Raw genomic sequence first — 20,087 nt, forward strand, 5'->3', positions numbered from 1 at the left:
GCACTGGCTTAGGGTGAAAGGCTAGAAGATGACTTACCAAGCCAATGGCTTCTGAAAACAGGCAGGAGTAGCAATACTTATCTCAGACTAAGTAGACTTCAAACTTACATTAACCAAACGAGATAAAGAAAGACACTTCATATTAACAAAAGGTGAAAAACATCAAAAAGAAATAATAATTATCAACCTACATGCACCCAACATCAGTGCACCCAATTTCATCAAACATACTCTGACCTAAAAGCATATATAGACTCCAACACAGTGGTAGTGGGAGACTTTAATACCGCCATATCACCAACAGATAATGCATCCAAACAAAAAGTCAATAAAGAAATTCTAGAACTAAATCACACCATAGATCAAATGGACTTAGCTGATGTCTACAGAATATTTCATCCAACTTCAGCACAATATACAATCTTCTCAGCAGCCCATGGAACCCTCTCCAAAATTGATCATCTTAGGGCACAAAGCAAGCCTCAGCAAATATAAGAAAATAGAAATAATACCAAGCATTCTATTTGATCACAATACATTAAAACTAGAACCCAACAACAAAAACAACAGTAGAAAACATGCAACATTTGGAAGCTGAACAATACATTGCTCAATGATCAATGGGTCACTGATGAAATAAAAAAGGAAATTAAAAGGTTCCTAGAAGTTAATGAAAATGAAAACACGACCTACCAGAACCTATGGGACACAGCAAAGGCAGTCCTGAGAGGAAAGTTTATAGCCATGAGTCCACATATTAAAAGGACAGAAAGATCTCAAATCAATGACCTAATGCTATATCTCAAACTCCTAGAAAAACAAAAACAAGCAAATCCCAAAACAAGCAAAAAGAGAGAAATAATAAAAATAAGGGCCAAAATCAATGAAAAGGAAACAACAACAAAAAAACCACACAAAGAATCAATGAAACAAAAAGCTGGTTCTTTGATAAAATAAACAAGATTGACAGACCTCTGGGCAAACCTGACTAAAAGGAAGAGAGAAAAAACCCAAATCAGTAAAATCAGAAATGCAAAAGGGGAGATAACAACAAACACCATGGATATCCAGGGAATCATCAGAGACTACTTTGAGAACCTATAGTCCAATAAATTTGAAAATCTTGATGAAATGGTCAGATTTCTAGATACTTATGACCATTCAAAATTGAACCAAGAGGATAATAATCACCTGAATAGATCTGTAACACAAAATGAAATTGAAGCAGCAATAAAGAGTCTCCCAAAAAAGAAAAGTCCAGGACCTGATGGATTCTCTGGTGAATTCTATCAGACATTTAAAGAACTAATACCAACTCTTCTTAAACTGTTCCACCAAATAGAAAGGGAAGGAACACTGCCTATGTCATTTTTTGAAGCCAGTATTACACTCATCCCCAAACCAAACAAAGATACCTTCAAAAAGGAGAACTACAGCCCAATATCCTTAATGAACATCAATGAAAAATCAAATCCAACAACACATCAGAAAGATCATTCACCATGACCAAGTTGTCTTTATCCCAGGGATGCAGCAGTGGTTCAACATATGCAAATCTATAAATGTAATACAGCACATTAATGAAACAAAGACAAAAACCATCTGATCATCTCAATAGATGCAGAAAAAGCCTTCAACAAGATCCAACACCACTTCATGATAAAAGCTCTAAGAAAACTAGGAATAGAAGGAATGCACCTCAACATTGTAAAGGCTATATATGACAAACCTATAGCCAACATCATATTTAATTGTGAAAAACTGAAATCATTTCCCCTAAAATCAGGAACAAGACAAGAGTGCCTACTATCCCCACTCCTATTCAAGATAGTCCTGGAATTCCTCGCCAGAGCAATTAGGCAAGAAGAAGAAATAAAAGGAATACAAATAGGTAAAGAAACTGTCAAAGTATCCCTTTTTTGCAGATGACATGATCCTATACCTCAAAGACCCAAAAAACTCTACCCATAAACTCCTAGACACCATCAGCAAGGTGGCAGGATACAAAATCAACTTACAAAAATTCCTACCTTTGCTATATACCAACAACAAACAAAATGAGAAAGAATATGTGGAAACAATTCCATTTACAACAGCCTCGAAAAAAATCAAATACCTAGGAGTAAACTTAACAAAGGATGTGAATGATCTCTACAAGCAGAACCACAAACCCCCAAAGAAAGAGACTGAGGAAGACTACAGAAGGTGGAGAGACCTCCTGTTCTCATGGATTGGTAGAATCAACATAGTGTAAATGGCTATACTATCAAAAACAATCTACGTGTTTAATGCAATTTGCATCAAAATCCCAGTGACATTCATCACAGAGAGTGAAAAATCTACCCTAACATTCATTTGGAAACACAAGAGACCATGAATAGCCAAGGCAATACTCAGCAAAAAGAGCAAAGCTGGAGGTATCACAATACCCGACTTCAAACTATATTATAAAGCAATAACAATAAAAACAGCATGGTACTGGTACAAAAATAGACATGAAGACCAGTGGAACAGAATAGAGGATCCAGATATGAATCCACACAGGTATGCCCACCTTATTTTTGACAAAGGCGCTAAAAAATATACAATGGAGAAAAGAAAATCTCTTCAACAAATGTTGCTGGGAAAAGTGGTTATCCGACTGCAAGAAACCGAAACTAGATCCATGCTTATCACCCTGTACTAGTATCAACTCAAAATGTATAACGGACCTTAATATCAGACCTGAAACTCTGAAGTTATTACAGGAAAGAGCAGGGGATACTCTGGAAGCAATAGGTATCGGTAAGGACTTCCTCAATAGAACCCCAGCAGCTCAGCAACTAAGAGAAAGGATGGACAAATGGGACTACATAAAATTAAAAAACTTCTGCAGACCAAAAGAAATGGTCTCTAAACTGAAGAGATCACCCACAGAGTAGGAAAAAATATTTGCCAGCTATACATCAAAAGACTGATAAGCAGAATATACAGGGAGCTCAAAAAACTAAACTCTCCCAAAATCAATGAACCAATAAAGAAATGGGCAAGTAAACTAAACAGAACTTTCTCAAAAAGAAGAAATTCAAATGGCCAAAAACACATGAAAAAATGCTCACCATCTCTACTCATAAAGGAAATGCAAATCAAAACCACACTAAGATTCCACGTCACCCCAGTAAGAACAGCCATCATCAAAAACTCCACTAACAACAGGTGTTGGCAAGAATGTGGGGAAAAAGGAACCCTCGTATACTTCTGGTGGAAATACAAGCTAGTGCCACCACTCTGGAAAAAAATATGGAGGCTTCTTAAAAATCTAAACATAGATCTGCCATACAATCCAGCAATCCCACTCCTGGGGATATACCCAAAGGAATTCGTCTCAGGTTACTCCAGAGGCACCTGCACACCCATGTTTATGGCAGCATTATTCACAATAGCCACATTATAGAAACATCCAAGATACCCCACTACAGATGAATGGATTAAGAAAATGTGGTACTTATACACAGTGGAGTTTTACTCAGCCATGAAGAATGAAATCTTATTATTCTCAAGTAAATGGATGAAACTGGAGAACATCATTCTGAGCGAGGTTAGCCAGGTCCAGAAGACCACAAATTGTATGTTCTCCCTCATATGCGGACTTTAGATCTAGGGCAAAGGAAGCAATGTTGTTGCACTTGGGTCACATGCTAAGGGGAGAGTGCATACGGGAGGTATGGGGATAGGTAGGAAACCCAAAACATGAAAGTGTTTCATGTCCCCACTGCAGAGAAACTAATACAGAAACCTTAAAGTGATAGAGGTCAGTAAGGGAAGGGGATCAGGAACTAGTGAAAAGGTCAGGTAGAGATGAATCAACTTGGGTTCTAACACATTTGTACATAGAAGCAATGCTAGGAATGTCTCTGTGTAGCTATCCTTAACTAGCAAAAACACTTTGTCTTATTATTGCTTATGTCTTCTTTGCAACAAAATTATAGAGATAAGGGTAGAACAGGTTCTGCCTGGAAGCAAAGGGTTGGGTGGGGGAGAAGAGGGGTCGGGGGCCAGGGGGAAGAAATGGCCCAAACAATGTTTGCACATGTGAATAAATTAATAAAAAAAATTTTTAAAAAAGATATTCATGGATTGTCAGTGTAAAATTTTTAAAAGGGCAATGGAATGCACATTAAGATCAGTTACTTCTTGAGTACAAGAAGGGAAGAAGCTATAGTGAAAAGAACAGATGATTGATCTGAGCTCGAAAACCAAGTCAGATAGCTTTTCATGGATGTCTTTTATGTTATCTTTTATATCACATACACACACACAGATATATGAGATAGTTGGAGGCATACCAAGTAGAGCAAATGACAAAGGATCAGAGGCATTAAATGACACAAATTGTGGGTTCGCTGTATTCTACATATTGAAAAAATAGGGTCCAAAAGCCTTGCCAAGGAGCTTAGACTATTTTGTGGAGATTAATGAGTAACAAAAAATTTATGAGATAAGAATCACATCATTAGTGTTTTGATTTTTTCTTTTTTTTTTTGCTACTGGAGTTTGATCTCAGGACCTCATGCATGCTAGGCAAGCACTCTACCACTTGAACCACTCTGCCAGCCCTTTTTTGTGTTGGCTATTTTTAAGATAAGGCCTGGGTTGGCCTTGAACTATGATCCTTCTGATCGTTGCCTCCCAAGGAGCTAGAATTACAGATGTGAGCCATCAGCACTTGTTCAGTAAGTCTGTTTTGAAAAACAAATCTAGTATCAATGCAAAGGACTCCAGGAAGACAAATTAGTTAGTAAGTATGCAAATTCCAGAAACTGGACAAGTGTAATAAAAAAAACTTGATTACTGAATGAATTTGGGAAGTGAAGAGACCAAGAATCCAAGTTTTTCTACTTCATATAACTGTATTGAGTTTTTGGCTTGATAGGAGGCAATGAGTGAAGTTTAAACATGATGAATTTGAGGCTGCCTATTGGGACATCTAACTGGAAAGGTAAGCCTGGGCTCTTAAAAAAAAGAATCAGCTCTAGATCTCATCCACATATACATAAAAGAGTTAAAGCCACAAAGAACTTATAGAATAGAGCTCAAAATAAACTATTAGGAAACACTACTAATAATTTATTAGTGCTTAATAATTTAGGGTGTTGACTTATATCCACTGTCAACTTTATGGAACAGATGGCATTAGGTGCACTTATCAGGTAAGTAAAATGAAGTTCAGGGAAAGAAAAAAAAAGTAATATGACTAATCCTGAAAGCTAAGGAAAGCCACAGGAAATTTTATGTAGGGAAATGGCAGGTAAACTGTAAGTTTGAAAAAGTCATTTAGGGATAAACTGTAAAGGATGGTTAAGAATATAATCCAGCAGAAAAGTGAAGAAATCTAAACTAAACTACCTTCACTAGGAATCAGAAGGAGGTTAAAAAAAAAAAAAAAAAAAAAACATGAGGGATACAAGATGTAGACTAGGGTGGACTTGGTATCGACTGACTACTAGTGTGAACGAGCAGGAACAGTGAATATACTCAAGTACGTGGTGGTGCTATTTACAGAAGAAGGGAACTAGCTCTATGCTTTTCAAGGACTAAGTTACTTAAAAATGAGAATATAATTGTTTCACTTTTATGGTTAATAAAAAAATTCATCCTTTCTTACTAACTATAAATTATCCACTAGGACCTACAAATTATTCATGGTATTTGTTTACCAATTTTCTTATGTGCTAAATTTCACCCATCCAGAATATTCTTCTCTAGATGTACATTTTGTTTCCTCATATTCTTTGAGATCCTTTTACATGTCATCTTCTCAGTGAAGACCCTGAAGAGTCTATTTCAAGTTGTGGTCCTATTCCCTGTTCCTTGTTTTATTTTTCTGCATAACTTTCAATGTATTTTACTAATATGTCTATAATATATCTATCACTCTCCACAAGGAGAATGCAAGCTCTATACACGTTATAATTAAGGTTCTTTTTGTTCTGTTTTGTTTGTTACTTTTGCATTTCTAGCATCTACAATAGCTCTTGGAGCCTGACAAAACTCAATACTTTTTTTAAATGGACACACAGAACAAATTTCAGAAGTTTTCTAAATGATACATTATCCCTAGCCAGATGTTTTATGAAATAAACAAATCCAAGAAAACAGCAACAACAAATGATCACAGTCACGTGACCTTCAGTTTGATAAAGATACAGGGCTCTAATAACTGTGTAGACTTTGTTTTTAATGGAATGGTTCACAAATTTGCATGTCATCCCTGCACAGGAGCTATCCTAATCTTCTCTGTATTGTTCCAATTTTAATATATGTGCTGAAGTGAGCACTTCGGCAGGTATTTTAATAATACTATCATTCTTAGGATTCAGTGCCATCCTTAGAAATGTGGTTAACAGACAAGTAGTTTTCAATACTCTGGACTTGTACAATAATATTTTTACCAGTACTCATAATAAGTGCTTATGCAATTATATAAAACCTAAAGGATGCATGAAATATGAAAAGTCCAAAAGTCGAAGATCACACACACACATCTACAGAACATATACACACTGACATCAAACTAGACAATGTCGTGAGAGGCTCAAAAGAAAAAACAATGTTAAGGTCACTAACTTATATTTATCAAGTTCATGAACTGAACACAGAATAAACAAGCAATACGTTAAAATAACAGGAAAAAGCAGTAAAAATTTACTCTCCAGAAAACTAACATTTAGGACTTATTAGCAGTCATATACTACAAAACAATGTTTCAAAGGTGAACTGTGTATGTAATGGTAGTCCTGTAAAATTATAATGGAGTGGAAAAATTCCTATTGCTTACTGGTGTAGCCATTGTAATATAACACAACACATCCATTAGTCACGTGTTTGTGGTGATGCTGGTATAAGCAAACAACTGAGTGGCCAATTGTATAAAAGTGTATTTAGAGTTTTCTACTGTTGGTTATCTAAAGGTCTCAAAACTGTGCTTGCCTAAGAATATAAAGGCAAAAAGAAATCCATTTTTAGATATGTTTATACATATAAACACCATTGTAGAAATAGCTATAGGATTCATTACAGTAACATGTACAGGTACGCAAGCTAGGCTACAATAGCTATACATCTATAATAGGCTCTAACATCTAAGTCTGTATAAGTACACTCTACAATGCTCATCATCTAAGTTCCCTAATGATGCATTTCTCAGAACATCTTCCTGTCTTAAACCTTTTTCTAAAAGGTTATAGTAGTACAAGGATAGAAGGTAGAAATCTCTGCTCTCAAGAAAGTATATATTGTGATGATATATTTGCTGAAATTATTTTCATTGTGAAGTTAAATACAACTAATTTGAAGATCTTTTAAGCTTGTATTTAAACATAAACACATGAGCACAATCTAAAGCTAAACACAATTTATTTCTGACTTATTCCTAGTAGTTTCCTTCATTAATTTCACTACAAATTCCAAAACATAAATCAAAAAACAAGACAACCTTGAACCAGTCTGCACATTGGTCTATATAACTAATATCAAGAGGTATTTTAAAACAGAATGGAATCTATAAAGATACAGAAGACAAAGAAACAAAAAACTCATTTATCAAAGAATAAGTAACCTTCGAACTAAAAAGAGCCATTAAATAAGACTGCAATCACTGTTGGAAATTGACACACTATATCTACAAGAAGGAAGCTAGAAATAACACTAAATAGAAACTATTAAAGATCACAGAGTCATCTGCCTGTGTTCTCCAATAAAGTATAATGGAAAACAATATGCAGTGTAAGGTTAAGATGCTGTCATATGATACAAGAAAGCTGAGACATGAAAAATTCATGTGATGAACTCATAAGATTTAGACAAGAATTTCTATGGGGACAATGAGGAGGGGACAATTAATTATGTTGCCTCTGTACCTCAAGACTATTATAAACTATTATATCATTTCTATGTTTTTTTTTTTCTATTCCCTACACCTCAAATAAATCCAGACAAAGTAGATGGCTGGACAGGGCACAAACAGGGTTGAGGCAGTATAATAGTAATGATTTAGAGCACAGAATTTGGAAGTATAGCACTTAAGTCTGAATCCCAGCTGTGTCATTCATTAACACGTGACTATGGGTGAGTTACTTTACCTGTCTGTGTCTATTTGCATAATAAACATATCTAATTACCTTACTAGGTCGCTATAGGGATTAAATGAGTATTTTAAAAGTGCTCAGAACAGTGTCTTAAACTATCTAAGAGTTTAAAATGGCCACAGATGATAATGACACCAATGTCAAAACCAAAGTTTTTTTGTTTTTTTTTTTTTACTTTCCTCGAACCCTTATATGACCATTATTTTTCAGGTTTTAAAAATATGAACTACTAATAATTGAAGAAAAGTTGTTTTTATTCCCATCTTATAAAGGGTTCTGCAGGAAAACCAAGAAACTTACTAGAATAAGTAACTCCACTAGAAAGTAGTATAGTGCACAAATACGAAGCAGGGCGGATGTTAATCTGCAAAACTGTTTTTGTATAGGAGATTTTAACTGAATTTATATAGCAGTTAGTACAAGTTATATTCTGGCAAAGAGTTACATTATCAAGTAAAAAATATTTTTAAGCACTTAAAATCTCAAAAATGAACTAAAACTTTGGTGAAAGAAGATAATACATTTCTGATAACAGCAATTATCTTCATTACCTTTACCTATAAACTAAGCACTTATTCAAGCATTAAATATTAATGATCTCATTTAATCCTATGAAATAATTACTTTTACTCCATTCTACAAATAGGAAATAGTGTTTTGGCAGTATTAAATTAATTGAAGAAGTCATACAGCTGAGAAGTGGCAAAACTGACATTTGTTTCCCAAGCCTTTGACCACCATTCATGCTGCTCTCACCTTTTAATGAGGCCAGGTATAAAAACCCCAAATATTCAATACAGAGAAGGAATGCACAAATTGAGAAAAGAATTATGTTCCTCAATTCTCTACCCCAATGTATATAGTGAAGCACAGCAAACACTATACAGTGTCAGGACTACTTAGTTAAGTAGCATCTCCTATAGTCTTAGGAGAAAGTAAGAAACTTTAAAAAACCTTCTCTGGGACATTAATGTGGGTCTCAAAATATTATTATGAAACATGTTAACATATATAAATCATATTAGTGAGTGAAAATAGTATTTTCACCATCTCAAAAGACATTATTTCTCTGCTCTGCCCACAGTAGTACAGATTAATCAAGTTAAATTTAGTTGATTTTAAATACTGCTTTTCATTCACAGAAACATGTCCAAATCAAGTAATAAAAATTAGTTGGATACAACAGTTACACAGATTATATAGTTCTTCAAAAAGTTCACAAATTTATCACTTAAAAGAAATAAGCTTCATGAATTAGCCACAAAACTGAATTTAAAATTTCTAAATACACAGTAATTTCCATATCATTTTAAGCAGTACATTTATTTGTCAAAAGGTTTCTGAATTCAAAGTTTTATAATGAAAAATCACCAAAATAAGTTAATTGTATCATCAAAATATCTTCTATACTTTACAAAAGATTTTCAAAACTCAACAACTACCCGAATTAACACCCTATTTGTTTCAAAAACAAGCAGTTACAGAATTAGGCAAATCTAGACAGTTCCTTAGAATTTATAATAAATAAAAGAATCTGACCTATATTCTACATTTCCCAAAATGTAGTTTCAAGATTATGAAATATTATTTTAAATAACCTTCACAATGCCATTTTTGGGAAATCAGACTTGATTTTTCTGCCTTTCAAAATTTTTAGAAAATTCAAGAGTTCAAAGAAGCAGAAAAATCAGTATAGTTCTACTTCTTAGAAGCAAAAAGACCTGTGTTATATCATTCTGGAATTCCTTCTTTTTGGCCATACTAGGGTTGTAACTCAGGGCCTCATACTTGCTAGTGGCTCTACCACTTGAACCACACCCCAAGCCCTGGATTTTTTTACTTTAGATCATTTTTTAAATGGTTGTGTGGTTGCACACACACAAAATATGTAAAATTTTGTGTGACTTGTTTCACTTGATGTTACAATACAGTCAGGTTCTCAACTTTATAAAATTTTCTAAGACGTTATATTTAATACAGGCAAAAGTACCAGTAACTTAATAATATTTCATCTCTTCCTCTTATGATCTCTCAGCTTTCCCTAATAAAGACTGGAGCCTATGACGCTGGTGGCTCACACTTACAATCCTAGCTACTCAGGAGGCAGCCATCAGGAGAATCGGCCAGCCCACAAAAATAGTTCAGGAGCCCTATCTCAAAAATACCCAACATAAAAAAAGGCTTGCAGAGTGGCTCACGTGGTAGAGTACCTCCCTATCAAGTGTAGTTCCTGAGTTCAAACCCCAGTACTGAAAAAAACAAAAAAAACAAAAAGAAACCCTAAAGAATGTTAGATATAGAGCTAGAGCTTATTTATAGTAACTCTGAAATGTGTAAGGAGGTATATCATATATTCCTCAAGATTCTCAGATTTATTTAGTTGAATTCTTTAAGAACTGATAGTTCAAAGGACTTGTTAATTTCTGAAACACCATTTTGAAAATTCTGGTTTAGCTTTAATAATGCCAGAAAACTCAAAACTCTGAATATAAAGAATGAAAACGGACAAACTTACTTGGGATACACTGGTTCATAAAGGTACTTGTCCCCTCTTGAAGATGTAATATGAAAAAATAAGATGTAGCCATTTGCTGTCTGAAAGAGAAATTTTATTAGCCATGAATTAAAGAGTAACACTATTAGCGTCAAGGTAAGTTTTACTTTTATATATTCTTACTGTGGGAAAATCTCACTTAGAACCGCCGTTGGCTGGAGATGTGATTCAAGTGGCAGAGCGACTATGTAGCAAACACAACCATGGTACCATTAAACACACACACACAGAGAAAAAAAACCATTCCTTCCTTTGCATAATTATGTAAATAGAATGACTTGTTTTAATATGACCCATCTGGAAAAGATTTTTTACAGATTTGAAAATATTTCAAACATATAATTGAAATCAATAGTTTATAAGATGTTATACACACAAATATTCTCAAACTTTATTATTCAATAACAAATTATTATTTTGCAAAATAAACAGAATTTATCGAACTTTGCAGTAACATGGCAAATAATGCAAAGCTTGTAAATTAACTAACAAATAGCAATAGTATGTAAAATGCTTGATTCTACTCAAATTATATATAGTATTAACTCCAAAAAAATATATTCACATACTTTAAAATCAGTCTTTTGCTGTCTGATTTACTATACAATACAGTCTGAGACACTGCAAAAAAGAACAAAACTTTTAATTTCCAAAATCTGAGTATCAGCAAATTAAACCACTAATTTCCAAAATATGAACATTTGGACATCAAATTTGAAAATCGTTTTTCTAAGTTAATGAACTATTTTAAAAAACAAATTGCATTAAAAATAGTGCTATTATGTGATCACAGCATACAGCTATGACTTGTAAAGGTCAATCAACCATTTACATTTATATAAATACATACTATGTATAGCTATTTCTAACCAAACATTTTCAAGCATAACAGAGTAAAGTGGCAAAAATCTTCCCCAAACTACTTTAGGCTAATACTGAATTCCTATCATTTTAGAGGAGGGTGGGCATTTACCCAAAGTAGAAACAAAACCAAAGACATTATTCAACGTTTCGAATTTCTTTCCAGCACTAGCTTCCTGTTTTTCACTTAAAGGAATGGCAGAGGAAACACTTTGTTTCTTCAACAAAATCAGGTTCGTCTTAAGTATAAGCTTTACTATTTTATAATGTATTCTCAAAAACTATAGTTCAACTTATTAGAAAACAAAAGAAAAACTGAAGATCGTTCAGAAAGATCATCTTTCTAATTTTTAATGGCAATTTTTATGTTCTTGCACTAAAGAGAACATGGAAGCAAAATGAAAATGGCTTCAAATCAAACCATAGCATTACCCCTATAATGAATTATTGTAAGGGGACAAATTTAAGGGAAAAAAAATAACTGTTGCTTGGGAACAAGCAATAGAAATGACTCTGGAAATGTAAAGGGAACAGATGACAGAAACAACTTTGTTTTACATAAAAGAGACAGGAAGGCACCCTTAAAAAGCAAAACATCTACAGAGACTTGAGAAACAGGATTTTCCTGCAGGTGGTTAAGTGCAGTGGTTTTTCTCCTAGATAAGGGAAACAAAGCATTCCTAAAGGTAGACATTAAAGAAATGAAATACAGACCCCTAAAAGAAAGTAACAGCAAATCTTTCCAAGATGAACGAAAAGGGGGTCTCACCAAAATAATGAGTGGTAGTCATAAAATGTACATGACAGGTTTCAAGAACAGGAATGGACTAACAAGACCCTCCTGGAATCTCCAGTCTGATAAGGATGGGGGCATCCAGATGGTTGGGTTCAGCAAGAAGTTAATCAGATAGCCAATTATAGCTACAGCTTCAAAGCAGAGTGGGGGGAGTGCCTAAAGTCAGGTCCCTATTTAATCTCACGAACTTCAACCATTCTTTGGCTTAGCTCTTTCACTAAGTCCCACCTCCTTTCAATACACTTCGTGCTTGGTTAAGTCTTAACTACAACTGGTCTGGTGCGAACTTGCTTTAATGTTCAACTCCTTGTCTGATGCCTTCAATTGACACCAGGACAAGAACCCAAGAACCTGGGGAACAACAATCTAGTAACAACCCGGGAAACAACAATCCAGTATCATATCATTATGACTTCAAAAATTTTACTGTTACCTTATATGGTCTGGAAAAGTAACACAGTATGGTCTAGTACTTAAGATGGATAACACTAACATACGAATGCTGTCTGGAATATTAGTCACTTAAAAGTTAAAATGTTCAGCATCTCAGAGTATCAAATGCTAATAAAATACTCAGAAATATAATAAAATGTTTAGAAGACTACAATATTAGGGAAACATAGCATCATTTTGGATTAGCACTTAGAAATTTTATATATACAGTATAGTAGGTGAAATTACAAATGTCTTGGTTTACTATTTTGATATTTTATGTCATCTTAAATCTTTGAGACTCTCTATATATAACAAATTCTATATACTTCTAGATCTCAATGACATCTATCATTATCATTTCATAAACAGTCCTGCCTTTGAACAATTTAAAGATTTGGTAGCAAATGATTACCTTTAAAATGAAGCATCTTAGTCTATACTAAATTTGTCACTGTGAAATGTTCTAATGACCCTTTTCTTCATGCCCTAAAATAATATTTGCTAACTACTGTAGTAGACAACAATCCTGTACCCTCTTCTAACACATGTTTATATAGACAAGCATACACATGCCCTCAAAAAAACCTAACTTTTCTAAGTAAATGAAAAAAATAAAGAACTTTGGTATTCTTTTTCCTATAATCATGGCCTATTTTATTTTACTTTCTTTTACTTATTTTTGTGGCTAGGGATTGAACTCAAGGCATCATGCATGCTAGGTAAATGCTCTGCCACTAAGTGACATTCCCAGTCCTGGTCTATGTTAAGTGTTATTTGTTTTTTCTTTTCTTGCAGGACAGTTTTATGCACAGGAGCCAGATGCAAAAATCTAAATGCTATATTACTAAGATTTCCGTATTAATTTAAGAGGTGAAGATTTGGTGATTTACATATGTATCTTCTATTCCAACATATTGTCAGGTCAGGCTTCAAACAGGATAAAATAAGAGAATGGCACTTTTAAATTCTTCACACTGGTCTATAAATGGTACTTTGTTTTAATTTTCTTCATTATGCATGTTCTAATAAGAGAATATATAAAATTAATCCCAAATCATATCATTCTCTCAAGATAATTTAACATTTGTACATTCATATACAGGAATATATTTAAATGGAAAATGATTTTTTAAAATTATAAATCACAAGTATTCTCAAATATAGGTGATGAATATTTTTAACACGAATAAATACCAAAAATTATTTTTCCTAGTACTATCACATTGTTTTATAGCACAGCATTAATTTTTAAAAATAAAGCCAAATTTCTTCTAATTAAAATGGAATTCCACTGAAACAACCAAAAAAAGACAAACTATATGAAATAATGATTCTTCAAAATGTACATTAAGTCATGAACATTGGCCACCCTTGAGAGACGGGAAGTCAATCTGAGCCCTACCCCCTTTCCCAGTTTACTGCCTTGTGAGAATTCCTAGGTCATGGCACTGAGAAGGGGAACTGAAGAACAGCTTAGTAAATTCCTGAGTTGGGGAGATGAAACTGAGAATTGTGGAAGAATAAAGCAGCTAGAATTCATGCGTTCAAAGAAGAAAGGAACTACACAGAGTAATTCAGTAGTACCCATAAAGAAGAAACTACTCGGGGCAGGAGAAAAAACAATCAAAGAATTGATAAAGAGAACAAAGCATGGTGTTTAAACAGTCCTGGGAATAGTACTTGTCCCATACATAAGACTAAAGACAGTCATAACTCATAGAGCCCTGAGTAGAATACTCAAGAAGGTAGTCCTCCGGTAATCCAAGAAAAGTACTGTCTTAGCAGTGGGGAGTAATTATCTCAAGATTGAGCATTGCTATAAATCCATAAAGCATAAAATGAACACATAACTATTTCCAAGTAATTAAACTGAATTACAGAAGATTTATAAAACAAAAAGATTTCCACACATGTTAGAGAGCAGGAAAATAAGAGACACAAAAGAGGAAGAAAACTGACCAATCAAAACAGTTCAGATCACAAGATGTTGAAATGAACATTTCATTAAAACAGTTACTACATTATTTTCAAAAGGTTAGAAAAATATAGAAAACCTGAGCAGAACTCTAGCGATAAAAACTAAAATATATGAGATGAACAATAAACTGGGTAGAAACAAAGGTAGGTTAGACACTGCAGAAAAAAAATTATCATAAAATCACAGCAACAAAAATTATTCACAGTGAAACACAGAAAAACAAAAGAGAAAAGAATCAATGAATTGTAAAGCTTCATGTGGCCTCAAATAGAGTCCACAAATTTGTATAATTTATGTTCCCTTAATTAAACTACACACCAACAAAAGAAGATTCTAAAAAACCTTCACGTTTTGAAACTAAAATAGCATACATTTTTGCTTTTTTTTTTGAGACAGGGTCTCATTATTAGCACAGGTTGGCCTTGAACTTGCTATTATGCAGCCCTAGGTTGTCCTCAAACTTATAGTCCTCCTGACTCACCTCCCAAATGCTGAGATTACAAACATACCAGCATGACCAGCTCTAAAACAGCATACCTCTAACTAACTTGCAGATTAAAGAAGTCAAAAAGAAATTTTAAAAATACAACATACCAAAATTTGTGGGATTCTGCTAAAGCAGTCCTTAAGGGGAATTTTATAGCTTTAAATACCTATATTAGAAAAAAAAGAAAAACCTCGAATTAATTATCTCAGCTTCTACCTTATACTAGAAACAAAAACCCAATGAAACCCAAAGTAAGCAAGGAGGGAGAGGGGGAGCAAATAATAGAGATGTGAGTGGAAATCAATGAAATCGAAAACAGAAAAATAAAGTAGATGAAACAAATTCTGATTTATAAAAGAAAATTAGTGAAATTGACATCCATATAGTCACAGGGATCAAGCAAAAAAAGAGAATTACAACTACTAGAAATGAGGGTACAGATTCCAGAAACATTAAATGAATAATGATCCCAGCACTAGGAGGCAGGGCAGGAAAATCTGGAGTTCCAAGCCAGCCTAGACTACATACTGAGTTCTAAGAAAGAGGAGGAAGAGTCATTCCTCCTTTGTATCATAATGGAAGTCTCATACATAAAAAATGAAATTAAACTAAAAGAAATCATAAAAGGAATTAAGACAATGTCACAGTACATGATCAAAAATTCTACATCAGCACAGAATATAGTAAGTAGGTGAATTCTTTCAACAAAAAGTTGGAAAACATAAAAAATTCATATTTTTAGAGTTTGGGTATTTTTTTAGTGGGGTTTGAGTTCAAGGCTTTGCACTTGCTAGGTAGGCATTCTTCCACTTGAATATGAAAATCACATTTTTAAAGGTAGCAGACAGTTATGCAATCAACTAGGACTAGATTGATTATAACTCCATAGTAGAAGAACTGTACAGAGGTGAACTGGGTTTTTTGTTTTTCCCTGAGAGCATTTGCCAATTTGGGGCATAGGATAAGAAAAGTGGGCTTAGTTCAGGCAAAGGCCTGCTGGAAGCTACAAAAAGCTCAGCAAAGCAGTTAGCAATCCCATAGGTTGAAGTAGTATCAGACTTGAAATACCTCAGTTGCACAGTTTATTTCCCCTGCAAGATATTTGCTGAACTTAGAAACTGCAGAAGAAACTAAAGATCTACAAAGCAAACTTCAGAAAGGCAAAGAAAATTTCCCTGCAGTCATGAGATGTACAGGAAGACAACTCACCTGAAAATACAAGAGGTCTAAAATAAAAGGTGAAATTCTCTGGGGAATTCTAGGTAACAGCCACAAGCTGAGAATCCAGTTTGCCCCATGTCAAATGACTGCTAGTGGTGGACAGAGAAATCAAAGAAATTCTGACATTCATACTAAATGGAGCCCTGCATCAGACATGTATCTGATTAGAGTTCCTCATCTTCCTCTATCCCTCCTGATGATGTCTGATAACTCTAGCCTGTCTTCAGCAAAAACCCTGTTAAGTTAGTTTAGCCAAAATCCTTGTTACTCCCAATGTTTCCTCTTAGTAAACTCATTTAATCCCCACAGTGCTCCTTGGCTGAAAGTATCCATGCAATCATGCTATAATCAGAATTCAACCCAATCTTTCTCAATCGAAAGATCTCATTGGCAGTGGTCCCTATACTTATCAAAGCAGTCCTGAAAAACTTGTTTTAACAAGAGTTGAATAATTTTTTCTTCAACACCATTTTACCCTCAACACTTCTGCTAAATTATGATGTCAAAATTTGAATCCATAAAAAGGTGGATTCAAGTCTCTTAAGGTTAACTAGAGGCAGACCAAATCTTACCAAACCTTCAGACCAATTCTAATTCAATTCAATCCATGACAAGACCAAAATGATCAGCCCCTAATCATAATAATGAATAGGAGTTTCTGAAGATAACTACCGTAACACTCTACAATTCTTCTGTACAATGTGACTAGAATAAAATCTACAAATCGACAGACATGTAAAAAAGCATGATCCTAAGACCAACAATCAAAAGAACCAGATGATCAAAATACTTGAATTAGGTAAGAACCTTAAAATAACCCTAACTATGTTTGAGAAAAATGGAAGGGAAAAAACCTAAATGAGAGAACAGATTTTTTCCTCACCAAAGATTGCAACTTTAAAAAAAAAAAAAAAAAGAATGGAAATTCTAAAATTAAAACATACAGAACCTCAACTTAATATTTCAATGGAGTTCAGACTGGGTGCAACAGATGACAAGTTTTAGTGACTTGACAGACATATTAATAGAAAAGAGGCACAGTGAAGCACAGAAAAAATGGGGGGGGGTCAGGGGAAGAGAGAGCGTGAGATGCGTTGGATAAAAAACAGAAAGGCCAATGATATCCTAGAAGAAGAAAGAATGGGGCAGTAGTACAGATGTAACAGCTGTCAGTTTTCCCAAACTGAAGAAGGTATCAACCCATGAATTCTAGAAGTATATATAGAATTCCAAGCAGGATAAGTACAAAGAAAACTATACCAGAGTATATCATAGTTAAATTGTGAAAACCAAAGAAAACTCTTAAAAGTTGTAGATTACTTTCAAAGGGCCAACAATAAGGTTGTTCACTGACTTCAACAGAAACAAGGAAAGACAATGGGATCATATCTTTATCTTAAATAACTGTCAATCTATAATCTATATCCTCTGAAAATATTCTCCAGAAATAGATGAAAATTAAAGATACAAAATGGAATTCAGGTTATATAGTTCAAGTAACTTTTTGTTTTTATAACTTTATACTTATGGCTTAACAAACTGCCTAGCAAATGATAGGGACCCTGTGGCCTAATAAATAGAAAATCCATCAATGTTGAAAACCACTATGAACCTGAATATCTTTACCTAGAAAAAGTATCATTCAAAATGAAAATAAAATAAAGATATTTTTAATGGAAATCATACTACATGGTTCAAGACAATTTTTTTTCCCTCAAATTACATCATCATTGATTAACATACTGCTTGGAAGATATATGGACTTCATAAATGTTGAACAAGTGAGAGAATGAATGGATCTTAATTTTTCTGAAATCCACAAAATTTGTGATTATAACTTTAATACTTATACTTTAGATATAATCCAGTTTATAATTTTCCTTCATATAAGAACTATATAAAATGTAGCCGTTAATAATAAAAGTTTTCCCATCAACTCATATTAACTCAGTTACACTTTTTAATTGAACCTTCATGTTTTCAATTTTATAAGGCAAGAAAGTAAACTGTGGGAAAAAAACATTAATTCTGATTTCATTTCAAATTAAAGTACATTATTCTGCACAGAACTATACCACAAACTACTCCTTTTATGTATATATACGTATATATATATACACATATATACGTATATATATGTATATATACACATTTATAACTAGAGACTTATAAACATATCAACTGCAGTGAGGAACTATTGCATATAAAATTAATAATAACTTAAAACTTTAAGATACTTTAGTTTTGTAATGGTCTCCATTTCAGAATGAAACTGTATGAGTAGTTAAAATTTTATTTCTAAAATTGGTGAAGCACACATAATTTGAATTTTTTTTTAATCAAACTAAACCTACCAATTGTTCAAAAGAGTCAAGTAGGAAAAGTAAATGAAATGCAACCACTACAAGAAAAAGTATTGCACATATCGTTTTAAAACAAATGCCACCACTTACTTCTTTGCCAGTAACTGCACATAATCTACACAGCACATATTCTGGAGAGCATTTTACTCTTACAGCCATCACAATCGATTCCTACATTTCATGTATGATTTATAACATACTCATCAAACTCCACAAGAGTGGAAGGTTGCATCAGGGAAGATAGTGAAACAGGAAGCTGTAAGAATCCACTCACTCACCAAAACATATGAACCCACAGGAATTATTTAAAACAATGATTTTCAATTCTTTATTAAGTGAAACACTTGCAAAGTCCACAAAATTGCTGATGAGAGGGGTGGTAAATTTAATCAATTTTAGCTTCCTTACACTTGGCCAAATCTGTATAAGGCAGGTTCTGCTGCTGGAGTTAAGAGTAGACAAGAAGTACTTTGTCCTCCAAAAATTGGGGCTGTAGGTGTTAACTGTTGCTTTTGACCACTGAGGAGGTAGAACCCCCAGGTAATGAGATGGTTTGTGGGCCAAGAGAGGACTTTTTGGATATAGGATCTATATTTTTCCCTTCTTGTGGGAGCAAGATTTAAAGAAATCTTAGGTAACTGGCTCACAACAGAGACAATAGAAGAGAAACTTCTGATAGCTGGTAGAATTAGATTTCCAGAGTTACTACAATATAATATTCACTAAAAATTATAAGTAATACAAGAAAATAAGAAAGTACAGCTCAAAGGAAAAAAGAAAATGACAGAAACTATGCGTGAATAATCCCAGATAGAATTATTAACCAAAGACATTATATCAATGGTCTTAAATCTGTCCAACGAGCAAAAGGAAACCATAGACAAAAAAAAAAAGACTAAAGGAAATTATGAAAGCAATGTCTAAACAAAATGAGAATATTAACAAAAGAACAAAATAAGAAAAGGAACAAATTCTGGAGATGAAAAGTATAATAGCTATAATTTAAAACTCACTAGAGGAATTCAACAACTAATTTGAAAATGTAGAAGAAAGGATAAATGAATTTGAAGTTAAGACATTTGAAATTATGCAGTCTGAAGAGCAAAAAGAAAAAAAACACAATGAAGAAAAATGAAGAGTGCATGGGAATGGTGGGACACTATCAAGCCTGCCAACATAATACATTATGTGTTTTCCTGATGGCTGAAAATGTCCCAAACCTGGCAAAGGCACAGATATAAAAAAATCCAAGGAACTCAGTCTATT

The 20,087-nt window shown here is 33.7% G+C and overlaps 1 protein-coding gene and 1 non-coding gene across 7 annotated transcripts in view; both read right to left on the reverse strand.

Annotated features, from left to right (window-relative positions):
* The window catches only part of Ric1 (RIC1 homolog, RAB6A GEF complex partner 1), a 112,478-nt gene that overhangs the window by 66,476 nt on the left and 25,915 nt on the right, over nucleotides 1-20,087 (reverse strand). For 4 of the 6 annotated variants that reach the window (XM_020159603.2, XM_074051922.1, XM_020159602.2 and 1 more), the window contains exon 3: nucleotides 10,642-10,721. The exons of 1 other annotated variant lie outside the window; for it this stretch is intronic. In XM_020159603.2, the coding sequence (XP_020015192.2) occupies nucleotides 10,642-10,721 (80 nt within the window). Of the gene's footprint in view, nucleotides 1-10,641; nucleotides 10,722-15,344; nucleotides 15,404-20,087 lie in introns of all 6 variants that reach the window. One more of the 6 variants, XM_074051923.1, reaches the window with a different exon arrangement.
* LOC141415919 (U6 spliceosomal RNA) lies at nucleotides 6,214-6,317 on the reverse strand. Its single transcript, XR_012440870.1, has one exon. It is a non-coding gene; the product is annotated as a U6 spliceosomal RNA (small nuclear RNA).

The sequence above is a fragment of the Castor canadensis genome, chromosome 13 (genome assembly GCF_047511655.1).
Source record: "Castor canadensis chromosome 13, mCasCan1.hap1v2, whole genome shotgun sequence".
Lineage (NCBI taxonomy): Eukaryota > Metazoa > Chordata > Mammalia > Rodentia > Castoridae > Castor > Castor canadensis.